The 17,492-nt window shown below is 48.0% G+C and overlaps 1 protein-coding gene across 12 annotated transcripts in view; it reads left to right on the forward strand.

The window, feature by feature from the left end:
- Positions 1-10,258, forward strand: part of NFYC (nuclear transcription factor Y subunit gamma) — a 94,959-nt gene extending 84,701 nt beyond the window's left edge. For 11 of the 12 annotated variants that reach the window (XM_069068069.1, XM_069068070.1, XM_069068076.1 and 8 more), the window contains 4 exons: positions 2,082-2,240; positions 5,949-6,056; positions 8,040-8,099; positions 9,403-10,258. In XM_069068069.1, coding sequence (XP_068924170.1) covers positions 2,082-2,240; positions 5,949-6,056; positions 8,040-8,099; positions 9,403-9,522 — 447 coding nt within the window. In that variant the 3' untranslated portion in view covers positions 9,523-10,258. Of the gene's footprint in view, positions 1-2,081; positions 2,241-5,948; positions 6,057-8,039; positions 8,100-8,560; positions 8,656-9,402 lie in introns of those variants that run through there. The other variant, XM_069068078.1, reaches the window with a different exon arrangement.
- Positions 10,259-17,492: the final 7,234 nt, after the last annotated feature.

Here is a 17,492-nt window from a genome sequence, read left to right on the forward strand (position 1 = left end):
CTTCCTTCCTTCCTTCCTTCCTTCCTTCCTTCCTTCCCTCCCTCCCTTTTTGAGCGGGAAAGGCTGGGCATTTGGGGTTAAGTGACTTGCCCAAAGTCACATGGCTAGTTTTTGTGTTAAGTGTCAGACGCCAGATTTGAACTCGGGTTCTCCTGACTCCAGGGCGGGTGCTCTATTCACTGCACCACCAAGCTGCCCCTCCCACTGTAGTTTCTTGACCTGTAAAATGAGGGAATCATGGTTTCTAGGGTTCCTACTAGTTCTAAATCCAATATTCTGTGTTTGTGTCAAGTCAGTCAGCACCCTGTTTGAGTGAATCCAAATCAGAAATTCTTGAACATTTGTTTAGTTAGAGCAAAGATGCTTTAAGCTGGAAGGGGCTTTTTAGAAGTCATTGTTCCTTCCCCCTCATTGTGCAGAGGAGGAGGATCTTCTTTTTTTTTTTTTTTTAAAGCAATCGGGGTTAAGTAACTTGCTCAAGGTTACATGGCCAGTTATTTCTGGATGTGGTGCTGAGTATCTGAGCCTGGATTTGATCCAGGTCATCCCGACACTGGAGCTGGTGCACTTACTCGCTGAGCCACCTGGCCGCCCCGTGGAGGAGGATCTTCTTAAGCTCTTTCCTGTTCATGTCTTACATCATCAGCTCTCCCATGAAGATTCAGAGGGAGGGGCTGGTCAGAGATTTGGTCTCTTCTCACCTCCTGCCACATGTCCAAGCTAGAGAAAGCACATGTGGACTTAGAGGAGGGTGAGATTTGGAATCTTTTCCAAGCCAAAGCAACTCTTTTACCCTCTTGGATGAAGTTATTCATGCATTCATAGAATCTGAAATTGTCAGAGCTAAATGGGCCCAAGAGAGTGTTTAGTCCAGTCTCCTCAGTTTATAGAGAAGGTCAGCAAACTAAATCCAGCTGATTTCCACTGCACTGTCATTTGTTCATTCAACAAACCCAATAGATTCTTCCTATGTCCAGTGTTTGAACGCAGATGGGAGTTTTTATGAGAGCTTCAGCAGCTCCTCCTCATCTCTGGGCATGGGTGGGCCTGGAGGTGATTTGGTTCTCCTGTCCTTGGATTTGGCCATCTGAATATTTTTTTTTGCCTTTTTTTTTTTTTTTGAGGAGGGAAGGCAGGAAGATTGGGGTTAAGTGACTTGTCCAAGGTCACACAGCTAGTAAGTGTTAAGTGTCTGAGGCCGGATTTGAACTCGGGTCCTCCTGACTCCAGGGCTGGTGCTCTATTCACTACGCCACTTAGCTGCCCCTGGCCATCTGAATATTAAAGACCAAAGGAAATGTGAGATCAGGGCTCTGTACATGGTAATAATAGTGATAGTAACAGCAAACATTTATGTAAATTACTATTCATTATCATCCTCTCTGCTCAGTAAATACTGGCTAATGGTGTGAGATTAAAGGTACTTTTCAACCTAAATTTTGCTCCCTTTCTTTACCTTCCCCAGGTCTTATGTGTCCAGTAGCATCTGTAACTTCCCTTGTATTTTGTCCAGGTGGTCACTGAGCTGGGACAGAAAAGGCACCAAGAATTTGGAGGACAAGATCCATTTAGAGACTAAAATGACTTTCTTAGAATCCTATGTTTAAGAGCTAGAATAGACCTAGGCGATCATCTTCAAGCAGGTATCACTTTTTGTCAGTGGGGCAGCTAAATCCCAGAGGAGAAATACCTTTCCTGTGATTTATCAACTTTGAAGGGGGCAGAGCCATGGGCTAGAATCTGCGTCTTCTGGCTCTTGTTTGGGCCAGAGGAGTGGACCTACAAGGTTTAGCCCAACCTGGAGAGGGACAGCACAGGCTAGCTAGTAGCTCCAAGGTGACTAGAGAGAAGTTCTCTGGAGTTCAGGAGCCATTGGGTTGACACAAGAATCAGACTAACCTTCCTCTTTTGACTCCGACTCCTGATGATTTGGCTTTTTGTTTTTCACCCTTATTGGCAAATATACCAGCCAAGAGAAATGCAGTTGAGCAAAGAGAGTCTCTCCTACTGTTGTTATTAGCCTTTAGGCCATCTCTCTGTGGCCCCCGCAATTCAGCCGTTTTCCTGTCCTTTGCCACCAGACCACCCCAGTGACGATGCAAGTTGGAGAAGGCCAGCAGGTGCAGATCGTCCAGGCCCAGCCCCAGGGCCAGACGCAGCAGGCACCAAGCAGCACAGGACAGACCATGCAGGTGATGCAACAGATCATCACCAACACAGGGGAAATCCAGCAGATTCCGGTAAGCCTGTCCAGCCTCCTCGCCACCAAACGGGGAGGCCGTGTGGCCGGCCAGCCCTTTGCATTAGTCCTCTAGATGGGTTAGAGAGAGGTGTCTATGGAAGGCCATAAATACACTGGTTGCATATTCATGAGTCAGTTCCCAGTGGAGCCCGCAGTAAAGTATATTTTTGGCTTTCATTTAACTGATCCATTCCTTCAATGTGGACTGATTTTTTTTTTTCCCCTTGTGCCACGAGTATCTTATTTCTGAGGAGGATTGGCTTTTTGATTTGTCCTCTCTCTGCTCTTTTCTTTTCCTCCTACCCTCCCCCTGTCCTTTCTCCTCACTCTCCCTGTTCTCTTTCTTTCCTCTCATTATTCTCTTCTTTGTCTCCCCTATCTTCTGCCCATCTTTCACAATTTTTCCTTCCCAACTCCCCCTTCTCTCTCCCTTTCTCCTTTTATCTCTCCTCCCTCTTTTTATCCTGTGACTTAACAGTTCATTGTATTGTCACTTTACTACTAAAGGCATCTCTTATATTATAGCAAGTGATCTGTAGGGGCCTTTCCATTCCTTACCCCCCCCCCCCTCCAGGAGGAAATGTAGCTCATTTCAACCCGTTTACATTGCGTTGTCCAGAACTTTCTGGTTCCTTGTGACCATCTGAAGATACAGAGATTGATGACAGCCGAGGGGGAGGGGGAAGGGAGAGAGGAACATGGTGAGCCTCTAAATTCTGAATGAATGTCCACCTTTCTCCTCTCTGCATGCATATGACATCACTCTCAATCCTATCTTGGGCACACACAAAGACAAGGACATTCAAATGGGTGTGTTAGCAGTTGGAACCTTTGTGGTGACTCTGGTCCCAAAGTGGATAAAAGCCCATCGAGAGAGAGAGACAGACAGAGAGAGAGAGAGGTCTCCCATGGAAGATGAGGCAGTGGATTGAAACAGGTCTCAGAAAGCATCTGATCTGAGTGGTCACCCATCCTCCACCAAGACACTTCATTAATGGGGAAACTCGAGTCTCCCAAGGCAGCCTATTCCCCTGTTGTACAACTCTAGAAATAGGCAGCTCTGCCACTTCTCCCCATTGTTGCTAATCCTGCTCCAGGTGAAGCAGAACCAGTCTCATTCTTCTTTCCTGTGACAGCCCTTCAGAGACCTGGTGACTTGAGCCCCTCAGGCTGTGATGTTGGAGGAGCCCTTCCAAAGCCTACCTGTGTAAGAACCTGTAGGGGTCACTGAGACACTGCCACTGAGGTGGCATAGAAAGGATGCTCAGCAGACATTTGGGGCCCAAAGGAACGCTTCAGAGAAGAGGCAGGAAGGAAAGCCATCCCATTAAGAAGATTGTTTCCTTTTGGAGTAATTGAAGGGGACATAGACAAGGGTCCTAAGGATCCGGAACATGCTCTTTGGTGGAGAAGATGAGGTGGTTTGGGGCTCGTGGCTTCACTGACACAAGCCTTTAAAATAGAAACCAAGGAGAAACTTGTAGCTTTCCTCCAAAGTTTGTGGTTGGAAGTTTCCAAGATCACATTTATTATAAATCTCAGGGCATCTGGTCTCCTACTTGAGCGAGATCCCTTCTTTAGGAATACTTAGCATGGTGCCTGGTACATTGTGGGTGCCTAATAAATGTCTGTTGACTTGACTGACTTGTTAGACCTTCAGTGAGGGGGAAGTCTCCTTCCCTCAGAAGCCCATTCCCCTCTGTGATAGCACAGGTGGTTTTGGAAATTCTTCCTCTCATCACGTTGGCTCTGACACTCCACAGTCATTACTCCCATTTCTGTCACAGAGGGCCTCCACTCATGGTACTCTAAGATCTTTTAAGGCAGCTAATATGTTTCTCTGCGCTCTCTTCCCCATTTCTTCAAAGGTCTCCTCCTGTCCTTGGGAATTAAAATCCCTTTTGGAGATCCTTCCAGCTCTTTTCCCAGCCCTATGTCAAGACTTTTCAGACAGTGACCATCTCAATCTTTTCTAATTTGCTTTTCGTCCCTTGTTTTCTGGGCATTCATTGAGAGTCTGGGACACCACCCTAACACTGCAGGAAATGGTGCCTAGTCATACTAGCATGCTGAGATTAGGGCTAGGATTTTAGCCCAGTCAAGCTGCTGCCCTGAAGAAAGCTTCTCCTCCTTAAAGCCCTGAAATTTCCTGCTGTTGGGCACAGTGATTCCTTGTGGTCCCTGTCTAGCTCTCTCTCCTTTGGACCAAATGCATAAAGGCTGGTGGGAACCCATGGGGGGCTTCTGGCAGAGGGCTTAGAATAACTGTACAGACCCGAAGTCTCCAAGAAGTTGCTGCCCTTCACACAGCCCTCCTCCCCAGCTTCATTGCTTCTTCCCCTTCCTTTCCTCATCTGGGGCTCACAGCCCCACTTTTCTTGGGGGAGAGCCTCTTATTTATTTAACCCCACAGAGGGCAGAGCACAAGTGTCACATCAGCATTTTTCCTGCTGAAACTCAGCATTATGTGGAGACCTTTGGAAAAGTGACATTCCCTGCAGGGGAGTTTGATCCTGTAGGGAATTTAGGAAAGCTGCACCACAATGTAGAAGGCTCTTACATAACATCCCTAGGAACCTCCCTGTGCAGGTGAGTGGGGAGTCCAGAAGTGCAGGCAAGCCGATTATGAACCAGAAACCAAGCAGTCTTTGTTTCAGTTGTAACCAACTGCTTTTCTAAAGTTGCCTAGTTTATTTTGTGTTTCTTTTACTGGGTGTATTCATTTGTATGTGAATATTTAGAGCTGTAGGATTAACATCAGGGCCTCGGGGTCTGTTCCCTCACTTTCTGACCTCTCTGCCCCCCCCCGCCCCCCCATTCATCTGCAGCCTATAGGAAATACTGCTTCCATGGTTCGCTGTAGCATTAAGGCATAGGTCACACTCAGATCTAATTGCTGTACACAGTTACTGTTTTATCATCTGAAACTGAATCATGAGCATGTGTGAGTCTCAAGTCTTTTTCCAAAGCTTTGGTTGCCCAGGCCAGTATGAATGTTCTGTGAAAGTCCATTTTTTTATATATATATTCATTACCACCACCCACCACCCCCCATGCTGACATTTGCAGCATAGACCTACCTAGTCAAACCTAGAAGGTCTGGGGCCCCTAAAAGCCATCTCCTCCAGCTGTTGTTACCCCTGTCCCTCTGGGCAGTGGTGGCAGCCCATAGCACCCACTTTGTGTCTGGAGAGATATGGGTTTAGTTAGCACTAAGGTTACCGAACAGGGTGATGGCCATCTTTGACTGGGTCCCTGGCAGACATTGGAGCTCTTCACAGCATCAGATCAGTCAGTCCTCACCCCCATCCTGCCTTCTTCCCCTTCCTCCCAGCAAGCAGCCTCCCTTGGGCTGGGGCAGTAAGGGAAAGAAGAGGAGAGAAAGCCACTGGACTCAAGCTGGTAGTAGTGGTGGGTCTTCTGCTCTGCAAAGGGTGCGATGTTGCTGGCAACTTAGGAGATTCTCTGGTTTCATTGAAATCACAAGAATAGCATTTGTGCTGGGGCCATTTTAGTTTTTCCAAAGTCAGTGAAACCTTCCCCACCTTGCCCAGTCACTGTTTTTTTGCCTACTTTGACAACTCTTCCTTGGAAAAGACTGTCTCTGTTTCTGGGCTGAGTTTTCTTTGGCTCTAGTTCTGGAAATAATCACCTTCACATGTTTCAGGTTAACCCAGGTCTCTGTTTGTCTGTCTGCCCCATCTAGGTGCAGTTAAATGCCGGCCAGCTGCAATACATCCGCTTAGCACAGCCTGTATCAGGCACCCAGGTGGTTCAGGGACAGATCCAAACTCTTGCAGCCAGTGCACAGCAGGTTGGTACTGATGCCACCAGAGGCCAGAGGGGCTCCCTGGGGGAGGCTCGGGATCCAGAGAAGCCAGCCTGCTCATGTTCCCTACTCTGGTCGTTGTTAGCGTGGGCAGCCTAAAACTCATGGAGCATCAGGGGCTGTAGAGTCAGAGTCAAAACGTGTGTCTGAAGGGTTCTTGAAGAGTTATAAAATGCAAGCATCACTGGGATGCTTGAGAGACACAGACCAGCAACATGAGTCTGTGACCCAGGTTGGCAGAATTGTGCCAGGCTGCCCTAGCCCCTCAGGCCCAGAACCTTCTTTAGCTGTTCAGCAAGCCTACTCAGACTGAATCTTCCACTTGATTATTCCCCTTATGGTAGGCAGACACCTCTTCACTGGGAAAAGTTCTCCTTTCCTCTTCTGCTTTGTTTTGGGATTTCTAAGCCCCTTGTTCATGGAGTACAGGAGCCCTGTCATAACTGGGGGGGAGAACTAGGGGCATGAAGGGTGGTGGCATCCACTGACTGTATTTATCACTCGGTGCAAGAGAGAAAGTGAGGGTGTGAAAGGACATGGCTTCCACGGGTTGTGACGATGAAGGGAGGTGGCTGCCATGGGCTGTGGGCCCATTGCTGGAGGGAGAAAGGGGACATTGTTAATGGATCCTTTTCCCTTGAACCCAAAAAAAGCAGCGATCGTTTAAGAACTGGACCTGTCTGGTACAATTGTATCTTTGGTGATGCATCTATTGACAGTGGTGACAGGCTTAGGTTTCTAGAGCAGGTCTCCAAAGATCTCATTTGGGGAAATGTAAGGAAGGAGCCAAAAATGAAGCTTTCAGGTTCTGAACAGCCTCTGGGATGTTTAAAGAGCCCTTCTCCCAACCTAGGCCCTAGCTTAGCTTGATAGCATGTTCTCCCAATTTCCTGAATTCAAGCTCCATTCAGATGCCTGGTCTTGCTTCTGTGTGAGCCTCCCGTCTCCCTGAGAGAGCCGTTATGGTCTTCTGGGACGTGTGTGTGTGTGTGTGTATGTGTCTGTGTGTCTGGGCTGTAACAAAGGCTGGGAGGAGCTGGAGTGGGGACCATTCATCACCACACTGACCCATTCAAGTCCCCTACAGAATGCGGGGTAGTGCTGACACTTTACAGAAAATAAAGGCAAATTATATTTTCTTAGGGTCGTAGAATGCCAAAAATGGAAGGGCCTTTAAGCATCTTCTGGTCCCACTTCCTCATTTACAAATAGAGAGGCTGAGGGCCAGAGAGTAGACATGGCTTGTCCATGGCCCTGTCCAGCTTATGTGCATGGGACCCCATCTGCCTCTTCATGGACTGGAGCCATTCTTCCCTTGTCACAGCATCTCACATAGGCATAGGAGGCTGCTCAGGTCAATAAATTGGCTTTTAAATTCTCTTAAACCCACAGCCTGATTTATTACTGTTAACCCATGGATGAAGGTGGGGTTGGCTTGTGTGTGTCTGTGTGAGTAGTGTGCCCTCGTCTCCATGCCGTCCTCCCTGCCTTCCCCTGACCCTTGTGGAAAAAGAGCAGCTCTGGGTTTGCTGTGGGGCCTCTCAGCCAAGGCCAGCCTGCCAGCCTGCCAGGCCCTTTCTGATCCCTACCCTGGAATCAGACAGAGAGAAAAGTGTCTGTGGGTGTTAGCTGCCCCCTTCCCAACTGCCTTATTCCACAGTCCTGCTTTAGCTTTGCCCACAGCTATAAGAGCTAGTCCCCTACCTTCTCCAGCATTGAGCCCACCCCTGTGAAAGTCATGTCTGCCACCATCCCATCAGTTTTCCCCACAGGGGAGTGGGAGGGGGATGCGTGGATGATTGATGGGAAGGCCTACCCTAGGGTAGTGTTCGTGTAATGTGACCTTGGGGGTTCTTCATAGAGAACCCCCCAGAGTCTGAGGTTGGGGGTGGGCCATCGGGAGGCTCACATGGCTGAGTCTCTGCCTGCAGCTTACTTGGACACACACCCCCTTTTTATTTCCCACAGATTACACAGACAGAGGTCCAGCAAGGACAGCAGCAGTTTAGCCAGTTCACAGATGGACAGGTAGGGTCCTGGGCCCTGAGAGGGGAGGAAGTGGGGGGGGGGGGACATGGGAGAGAGGTTCCTTGGTAGGCATCCATCAGTCTGGACAGGCAGCTTCAGAGCTGCCTAGGGAATGGAGTGATTACAGCAGCTGGCCTTTCTCTCTGTTAGAAACAAATGGTGGACAGAAATTGCTAAAACAGAGAATGTTCCCTGAGGATCTTTAAGAACAGGACGCGCATCAGAATAATAGCTGGCAGGACTTAAGAAATCATCTGGTCCCATTATCTCGTTGTTGAGAGGAGGAAACTGAGACCCTGAAAAGAAAAGGGGACCTTGCCTTTGTGCCCGGCCCCTCCAAGCACAGGCATCCCTGAGCCTCTGAGGAGCCTGGAGTGTTTGATGGGGCCTGCCCCACACCAGCTAGGGCTTTCTGAGAGGGGAGCCCTTAGGCCTGACTTCCCCTGGGCTTCTGCCTGCAGGACCACCCTCTCTCCCCCTCTCTGGGAAGAGAATAGGGACAGGCAGAGGGCATCAAGGACAAGACCTCCCTTGTGGTGACCTGGAGGGCAGAGGTGAGCAGGAGCCACACTGAGCAGCAAGGCTTGATGGACTCACCAGTCTGCTTGAGTGCTGGGCGGTGTCATGACAGGCTCTACGAGGGGATACGGGGACTTTGACCCATATTTTATGGATGAGAACACTGAGGCTCAGGAAGCTGCAGTGGCTTGCACATAGTCACACAGTTAGCATCTGGAGCTGGGTCTCCTGACTCTGCAGTGCTGTCCCTTTCCACCTCGGCTGGGCTCTATACCCAGCTGTCCAGCCCAGCAGGTAACATACCTGCACCTGAGGAAGCTGTATGGGGCAGGACCCAGTGTATGGAGGCTCACAGGATGTGGCCAAGTGCTGGATTTCAAGGTGGAGCCTTTGGCACTTGTACAAAAGAGGAATGGCCCTTGGCTCTGGGAACCAGGGTCTTTCCTTGTCCACATCTGACCCTCCCCCTTCTCCAAGGGCCTCTGGTGGGGCCTGTATTTGGACTTGGGAGGGTGGGGGAGAGGAAGAACGGAAGAAAGGCTCATGCTGTGCCACTTCATCATCAGGACCAGGGGCACAGCGCTCCTGTGAAGCCTGATCTTTAGCCTTTGTTCTCAAGGGCACTGAGGGAGGCCAAGCTCTAAGTCACCCACAAAGAGCCTGCCCTGGGACCTGGCTCAGGTGTGGCCTGTGAGTGCAGGGAGAGGGTGGTGTTCTGGGGGTGGGTCTTCTGACCTAGACTGATATCCTTCTGGGTCTCTGCTTTTCCTTTCCTTCCCTGCAGCAGCTGTACCAGATCCAGCAGGTCACCATGCCGGCAGGCCAGGACCTGGCGCAGCCCATGTTCATCCAGTCGGCTAACCAGGCCTCCGATGGGCAGACCCCTCAGGTGACAGGTGACTGAACCTAGCTGGGACCTGGCCCAGCACAGCCAGTGCACGGGGCCATAGAGACTCCATTTCTGCCACTGTGGCCTGGCTCGAGTGTCCCACCACCCCAGAGCCTCCTGAGGGCAAAGACACTGGTGCACACGGCCCATACTGTGGGCTTGGAAATCGCCAACTGAGAGATGCAATATTTTTTCATTTCCTTTTTGTCTTTTTTTGTTTTTTAAAGGAATCAATATTTCAGTATGTTGAGCTATATGTCCAATGCTATTGAAATGGGAAATATTCAACAATAACATATTTATAGCATTTTCTTAAGGTGTGGCTACAAAAATCTGCCCTCCTCATGCCCCTTCTTCCCAAGAGCAGCTCTCCAGGTGTGGAAGTAAGCTCCCACAACAGCTGCCTTAACCTTACTTGCCACTTAAGGCGAATGTACCCACTCCCCTAGGTCCCTGGGTGGTCGGTTGGTCGGTTCTCTCCTGCCCCTGTCCAGAGCAAAGCATCTGCCTCTGGAAGCTGCAGAAACAGTCTACATGTTCAAAGATTAACTTGCCTCCAGGCCCAGTGTCTCATTTCTTCTGGACCCCCTCCTGTCCCAGGGAAACTGAGGCTTTCCTTATCTTCCCTCCCTACCTCCCTCCATTTTTTTCCCCTCAAGAAGCAAATTAATAATTGTGCTCGTCTCCTCCACTGCATGGACTTCAAACTGCATGAATTGAAATGCAATGAATAAAGCTCCTTTTTAGAGAACTCGGAGTCTGGGTTTCTGGGATGGGGGGAGTGGGGTTGCTGATAAGGCCCTCACAGATCTGGTGTTCATCCAGGGAGGGGAGAGGCGCTTGGGGATTGGCCTGCTTGAGACTGGGTTTGAACCAGGACAGTCAGACTTTGCCTGCTGCAGGGATACCTTGCTGAGCCCACACCAGCGCCTTTACTCACCCTGCAGAATTCTCATTGAAATGAGGTGGTAGAATGTATTAGAAGTTCTAGTCAGGAGTTGTGAGTTTAGAATATCTGGTTTATAGTCCTGACTGTTCCACTTAATAAAATGTGACCTTTCCATCCTCTGGGCCTCAGTTTATTCATGTGAAAAATGGGAAGAGGACCCTTAAGACTGAATGATCTTTGTGCAAAGCAGAAGCCACTCCTCTATCTTTAATAGAATTTTCTTTAAATTTTTATTCTGAATTTAGTATAATAATGACAAAATACCCAAATAAGCCTTTCCCCCTGATTTGCCTAGCTCTCCAAGCCAATCAGTTTCTTGAAAAAGGCTTATCAAGGGCGGCTAGGTGGCGCAGTGAGTGAAGCGCGAGCCCTGGAATTGTGAGGACCCGAGTTTGGTTCCAGCCTGAGACACTTAACACCCACACAAAAAATACTAGCCGCGTAACCTTGGGCAAGTTACTTAACCCCAATTGCCCTCCAAAAGGCAAAAAAAAAAAAAAAAAGGCTTATCAAAATCCCTAGGATTCACATACCTTTTTCCCTCCTCCATGGACCTATAGAGTTCTTTATAAATCACAAAGCACTGTGCCAGGACCAGGTAATGGACTTCAGCAGACCTTCTCAAGAACTTTGGTGAAATGAAGGAAAGACACAAAATGAGGCTGCTGTGGGTTTGAGGAGGGTTGAGAAAGGGCATTGGACACCAGGACAGATGACTCCCTGTAAGCAGGAGAGACCAGCAGAGCTTTGTGGGAGAGTCATCCTCAGCAGGTGGAAAGGGGCACTGGGGGATGGGAGTGGGGGGGACCTAGGCATAGGGAAGGCAGGCCTCAGGAGTAGGAGCTGAGAGCTGTTACTCAGCAGAGATCCTTTCTGGACCAGGAAAGGATAGGACTCCCTTGGAAGCACTTCAAAACCAACATCACCAGGGGGACCTCGCTTTGAACAAGCCTCACCTTGGACATCAGTCTCCCAAACAAAAACCAAGTAACCTAGACTTGTCAGGGTTCTTTATAGACAAGGGTCATTTTGTCCTCCCTCTGCCTACAAACTAGCTCTCTCCTCAGTCAGAGAGGTAGCTGTCCTACCATTGTCTCTTTATGTGCCCAGTCCTGTGTCTGACTGCAGGAAACGGGAAAGAAGCTCTTGTCCCTGCTTCTGAGAAACTGCTGACTAGCCATTACCTGGATAGTTTCTGAGTCTGTTACACTGTAAGAACATGTTTCTTGGAGCCCATGAACCTGGGACCCAGCTGTTAAACTGGTTGGGCGACCTTGGCCAACTCCCTTCCCTTCACATTCATACATGATAAATGTGAGTGTACATGTGTGTATACACTAGCTCTTTCTAGGAAATCATTTTGAAAAATCTTATAAAATCCGCCTTTCCTCATAGCTTCTCTGTGTCTGTTAATGGCACCACCATCCTCCTTAGGGTCATCTGTCACTGCACCTTGATTCAAATCCCAGCTGTAACCACTTGTATGATGGCAAATGATTTACCCTCCCTGGTCTTTGGTTTCTTCATCCGTTGAATGAAGGAGGTTGTGGATATAAGGGGTGAAGGATGCAGAATCCTAAGACAATGGGATTCCAAGCCAGAGGGTGCCTTCTAGACTCTTGTTCTTGCTCTTGAGAAAATTGTCTTCTTTTAGAAGACACACATAAATGAATGTTGATTAACAGCACGTCTTCCTTTCTCCAGTGGGTAGTTATTTTTATATTGTTTCCAGAACTAGAGGTAGAAAGCCATGGGCAGGAAGGATGTTGGGAAACAGCAGAAGGAGCTGGGGAGCCGGGTTGGACTAGAAGTGGTTAAGATCCAGGTCCTAGGAGGAGGGAGAGTCTGGAGCCCAGCAAAACTGGAAGATTGCATTGCACAATGACAACAGGAAGGTAAATAAAATATTTAAAAATTTTTAAAAGCCCTGAATTATATGGACATACCGTGTTTCCCCGATAATAAGACCTATCCCAAAAATAAGCCCTCCCCTTACTGTGTAAGATTCCTCTAAAATAAGCCCTCCCCCCGAAAATAAGCCCTATTGAGATTGCTACTGTAGTGAAGGTGATCCCCTGCGCTACACGCTACATTACGGTACCCTCTGTATGCACCGTCCCCCCCCCCTCCTCCCCATCCTCCGTGAAACGCACGCTGCGCTCCGAGCTGCATCCAATCAGAGCTGCAGCAGTGAGCGCGTCATCCTGTTCTTCCCCAGTGATTTGCTTGCTGGCGCCATTGAGAGCAGTGCCGCGGAGGAGAGCTGAGGCAGGACAACATAAGCCCTCCCCTGAAAATAAGCCCTCTGGTGTTTTTCTTTCCAAAAAAAATTAATAAGACAGTGTCTTATTATCAGGGAAACACGGTATTGAGCCAAGTGAGCCCCAAGAACAAGTTTAGAAAACAGCCCCCCCTCCTTGGCAAAAGTGGGGGACTATGGGTGTGGAATGTTACATACCATCATACATTCAGCTGATGTGTTGGTTAGCCCTGCTGAGCCGTTTCCTCTGTTCCTTGTTAACAAGGAATGATTTGCTGGGCTGAGGAGGAAGGTAGTGATGAAGAAGCAATCTTATCAGTAAAAATATTAAGTTGGTTTGAAGGCCTTTCCTGCTGTTTGCCCTGGGCATGTCTTGAGGTTTGACAAGGCACAAGAATTTCTAGTTAGGTCTCAGCTCACTGGGACCATTAAGAGGCAATGTGATATATATAGTGGAGAGGGTGCTGAACCTGGACCCAAAAGACCTGAATTCAAATTTAGACTCTGACATGAGCTATGTGCTTCTGGACAAGTGTAAAATGGACCCGGTAGTCCCTTTCTATGACAGAAGAAAAATGCTTTGTAAACCTTAGAACTAATAGGAGCTATTGCTATTGTAATCACCCGTCTTTCATCTCTCCAGTGCAGAAATCTTCAATGACTTTCCTTTTTTTTTTTTTATGGAGGGAGGAAGGGAGGGAACTAGTGGAAGGGGAGGAAGGGAGAGAGGAAGGAAGGATGAAAAGAGGGAAGGAGGAAGGAAGAGAAAGAAATAAAGAGCTTATTAAGGACAATAAGTTGCACAGCTAGGACCTGGTAAGATAATGTAAACGCTCTTTTATCAGAACTAGGGAACCCAGGGTTGAGTTCCAGGTGATGGCCAGTGTGAAGGGCAGCACAGTGAGGAGATGCGTGGGAAGGACAGGATAATCTTCAAACCCTAGCCCCACTCTCTTTTCCTACCTGCTTCCCCAATACACCCTGTCATACACCGTTCATACCAGACTGCTCACCCTCCTCGCCTAGAACAATACCTGTGAGCACCCCATTTCATATCCCCAAAATGGCCTCAACCCAGCAGCTCTGTAGGCTGAACAAGTTCCAGCTCAAGTGATCCCTCCTCCAGCCCTGATTGCCACCCCCACCCTTTCTCCAGCTGGAAGAGGATCTTCCTCCTCTGAACAATTATAACTCTAGAGACCTTAAAGGATTCCTGAAGTACTTTCCTTAACAATAGCCCTGTGGGGTATGTAGTATAAAAATTATCACTTCCATTTGGCAGTTGGGGAAACTAAGCCTTAGAAGGTCATAGGATCATAAGTCTGGAGATGAAAAGAACCTTGCCCCTAGAAAATGAGCCCATAACTCCCAAATCCAGGGCTTTAACAGACTCTCTAATTTCATCCTCAGCCCATCTCACCTCCACCTGCCAAAATCCTTCTCTTCCTTTTGAATAGTTCAGAAAGCCTTCCCTGGTTCCTTCCCTCTCTCCCTGAATTCCTTGAAACATTTTATGCCTCTCTTCCCTGCTGTTGGAATTACAATGAGGGAAGTGCTCTGTAGACCTACAGCAACAGAAGACGCTCGTTATTCTTCTGTAGTTGGAGGGCTCAAAGAACACTGGCCTTAGGAGCAGGAGACTCGAGTCTAGTCCTGCTCAAGTCGTGTGACCTCAGACAAGTCACTTGGGCCTCAGTTTCCTCTTCTGTGAAATAGGGACAAGTTGAGCACCTGCACTCTTTCCCTGCCAGGGTCATTAGGATGGGAGCTCTCAGTCCACCTTAAAGCCACTAGAGGGACCATGTCCTGTTGTATGTGCTGTACTTGTGAGTCCCTGAGAGCTTCCTGAAGGTAAGGACTGCTTAATCAGCCTGCTTAGTGCGTGGCAGCAGGGATAGGCACCTGAGAATATAATATAACCTCCCGTCTTGAGATACCCCCTACAGCTTCCCGTTTAGAGGCATGATCCCATTGGCTGTGGTGGGTGGGGCTCCCAAGTCCCTCCAGCTCCTCTGTGAGGCCCCTCCTTGAAGGGTCACAAGTCCTAAAGAAAGTCAGGAGGAGGGAATAAGCATTTATTAAGCACTTAATATGTGCTAAGTGATTTACAAATATCTCATTTGGTCCTCACAACAACCCTAGGTGGTCAGTGCAGCTGCTGTGTATATTAGGATCCCCATTATACAGATGAGGAAACTGACGCAGACAGAGGGGAAATGACTTGCCCAGGGTCATAAAGGTCGTATGACCACAGAGGAGAGATTTGAAGGCGTCCAAACAAGAGGGAATCTGCTACACCTCCCAAGGCAACTCACTCTTCTTTGGGACAGCTCTAGCTGTTCACTCAGTCTTACAACTTCCACCCACTGGCAGGCAGCACGGCATAAGGGACTGAGAGGGAAGCAAGACCTGAGTTCAAATCCTGCCTTTGGGTACTTACTACGTAGCTTTGATCAAGCTGCTCCCTCTCCCATCTGTGAAATGAGGGAGTGTGACTACAGGGCCCCCGAGGTCCTTTCTACGCGGAAATCTGTGATCCCTTGGATCCTGATTGTGCCTTCTAGGGCCAAGTTGGAAAAGTCTAATAATTCTTCCGCACAGGGGATAATTCTTAAAATATTTGCATACAACTAGATACCATGCCCTCCCTAAATTTTCTGTTCCCCAGACCAAACAGTCCAAGTTATTTCCGGCTATTCCTTGGGCCTTTCATCATCCTGGCTATTACCTTTGCAGAGGCCGTCCCCTACCATGAGGCACTCCCTCCTTAGCCGGCCCTTCCCTTGGACCCCCTAAAATCGACTTATAGCTACTCTGCCTCATTTCCTGTAACTGGAGGACAGACTTGATCCAAGAGCTTTGGAGACACATTGTTCGTTCCTCCCTCCAGGGAGGGAGGGAATAAGCATTTATATGTCACCTACTATTTACCAGGCACTGCGCTTCATAACAGATATCTTTTCATTTGATCCTCAAGACAGGCCTGTGAGGTAGGTGTTATTATAATTTCCATTTTACAGTTTAGGAACCTGAGTCAAAGAGAGGTTAAGTAGTTTGCCCAGAGTTGCACAGCTAGTGTCTGAGGCAGGATTTGAATTCGTGTCTTCCAGACAGGCCCAGTGCCCTGTCCACTGTGCCATCTAATGGCCTCAGTTCCAGATTTTCTTTAGGGGGAGGTCTATGGAAAGAGACACATTGGAAAGTAGACATCTAGGAGGAAAGCTGCTTTCTCAACATATGCCTGATTCCCAGCTCGCCTTCTAGAATACTTTGTTTTTTAAAGGCAATTGGGGTTAAATGAGTTGCCCAGGATCACACAGCTAGTAAGTAGCTGAGGCCAGATTTAACTCAGGCCTCCTGATTCCAGAGCCAGTGTTCTATCCACTGCCCTCCTCCTAGACACTTTGGGGAATTTCTCCTTGGATGAGATTGGGGCCTTTCTCTTGGTTGAACAAAGACATTTCTCTCCCAAGGAAAGAACTCATTCACTCTGTGTATTTTCTGGCATATTCAGCTCTGTAGAATTTCACTGATTTCTCTTTCCCTTACATGAAAGGATTTACTAAGCCCTCTTTACTACTTGTGATGGTCTTTTGTGTTGCTAGCATGTAGCGGGAAGGAGTCACACCTATGAGTTGTAAATTTGGGATTATCCCAAACTTAATTTTCTTTTACATCCCATCATATCCCATTATATTTCCCTTTGAAGGGATAGAAGCCAAGAAAACAACTTCAGCTTTGAAAGCTCATGCCCCTAAACTGGGTTGGGACAGGGGAGTGAGAAATAATTCTAGTCCAATACCCCCTCTCTGAGGAGAACAGAGTGGCCAGCCTCATGGCAGCCTTTTCCTGCAGGAATCAGCATCTCCCTTGGGGAGAAGTAGACCAGATTCCTGAGATCTCTATCACTTTCTCCCTGGGAGCTAAACGGAGACGACCCACACAGACATACTGTCCCAGTAGCACACACCTTACATTCTGCATCTAGGCATATATGTGTGTTGTTTTCTCTGATAGAATGTCCTTGAAGGCAAGGGATTACTTTGGGTTTTGCTTTTGTGATCCCACATAGCACAGTGCTTGGCACATAACCAGTGATGGATAAATGCTTTCTGATTGGCTAATTAATCATGACTCATTTGTATACTCCCCAGCTTATTCACATCCTTCCTGACATAAAAGACCTGGAACTGAACTAAATAATCCAGATGTTGTCTGATGAGGACCATCATCTTCCTCCTCCTGGACTCTGAACCTCTCTTTATGCAACCTAAAATTTAATCCTCTTTCCATCATGGATTTAGAGTTGGAAGGGACCTTTGAGGTCTTCTGGTCCAAACCATTCATTTTACAGATGAGAAATCTGAGGTCACCCAAGGAAGTAAGAAGCGGAGGCAAGATTTGAACCTAGGTCCTAGGAACCTAACTCCCCAAACTCACTTTTTCCATTTCCCCAATGCTTTTTGGCTACTGTTTCATAATGTTGGCTCATACCGAGCTAGGAGTCCATTGAAACCCACAGATCATTTTCAGGTGGATTACTCTCTAGCCAAATGGGCCCCATTTTCTACTTTGAAGTTGAAATTTTGAACCCAAGTATAAGACTTTACATTTTTCCCTATTACATTTCATCTCATTAAATTCAGCCCAATGTTCTGGCCTTACAAGCCAGTTACTGAATTTAAGCCTGACTCAGAGTTCTGAGACAACAATTACTCATTTTGAATTTGAGCAGGCATAAAATACTGGCATGAATGTAGAACATAGCACACCTCT

The sequence above is a fragment of the Petaurus breviceps genome, unplaced genomic scaffold (genome assembly GCF_028583685.1).
Source record: "Petaurus breviceps papuanus isolate PSGF00001 unplaced genomic scaffold, PetGlider_PUasm1.0 90760, whole genome shotgun sequence".
Lineage (NCBI taxonomy): Eukaryota > Metazoa > Chordata > Mammalia > Diprotodontia > Petauridae > Petaurus > Petaurus breviceps.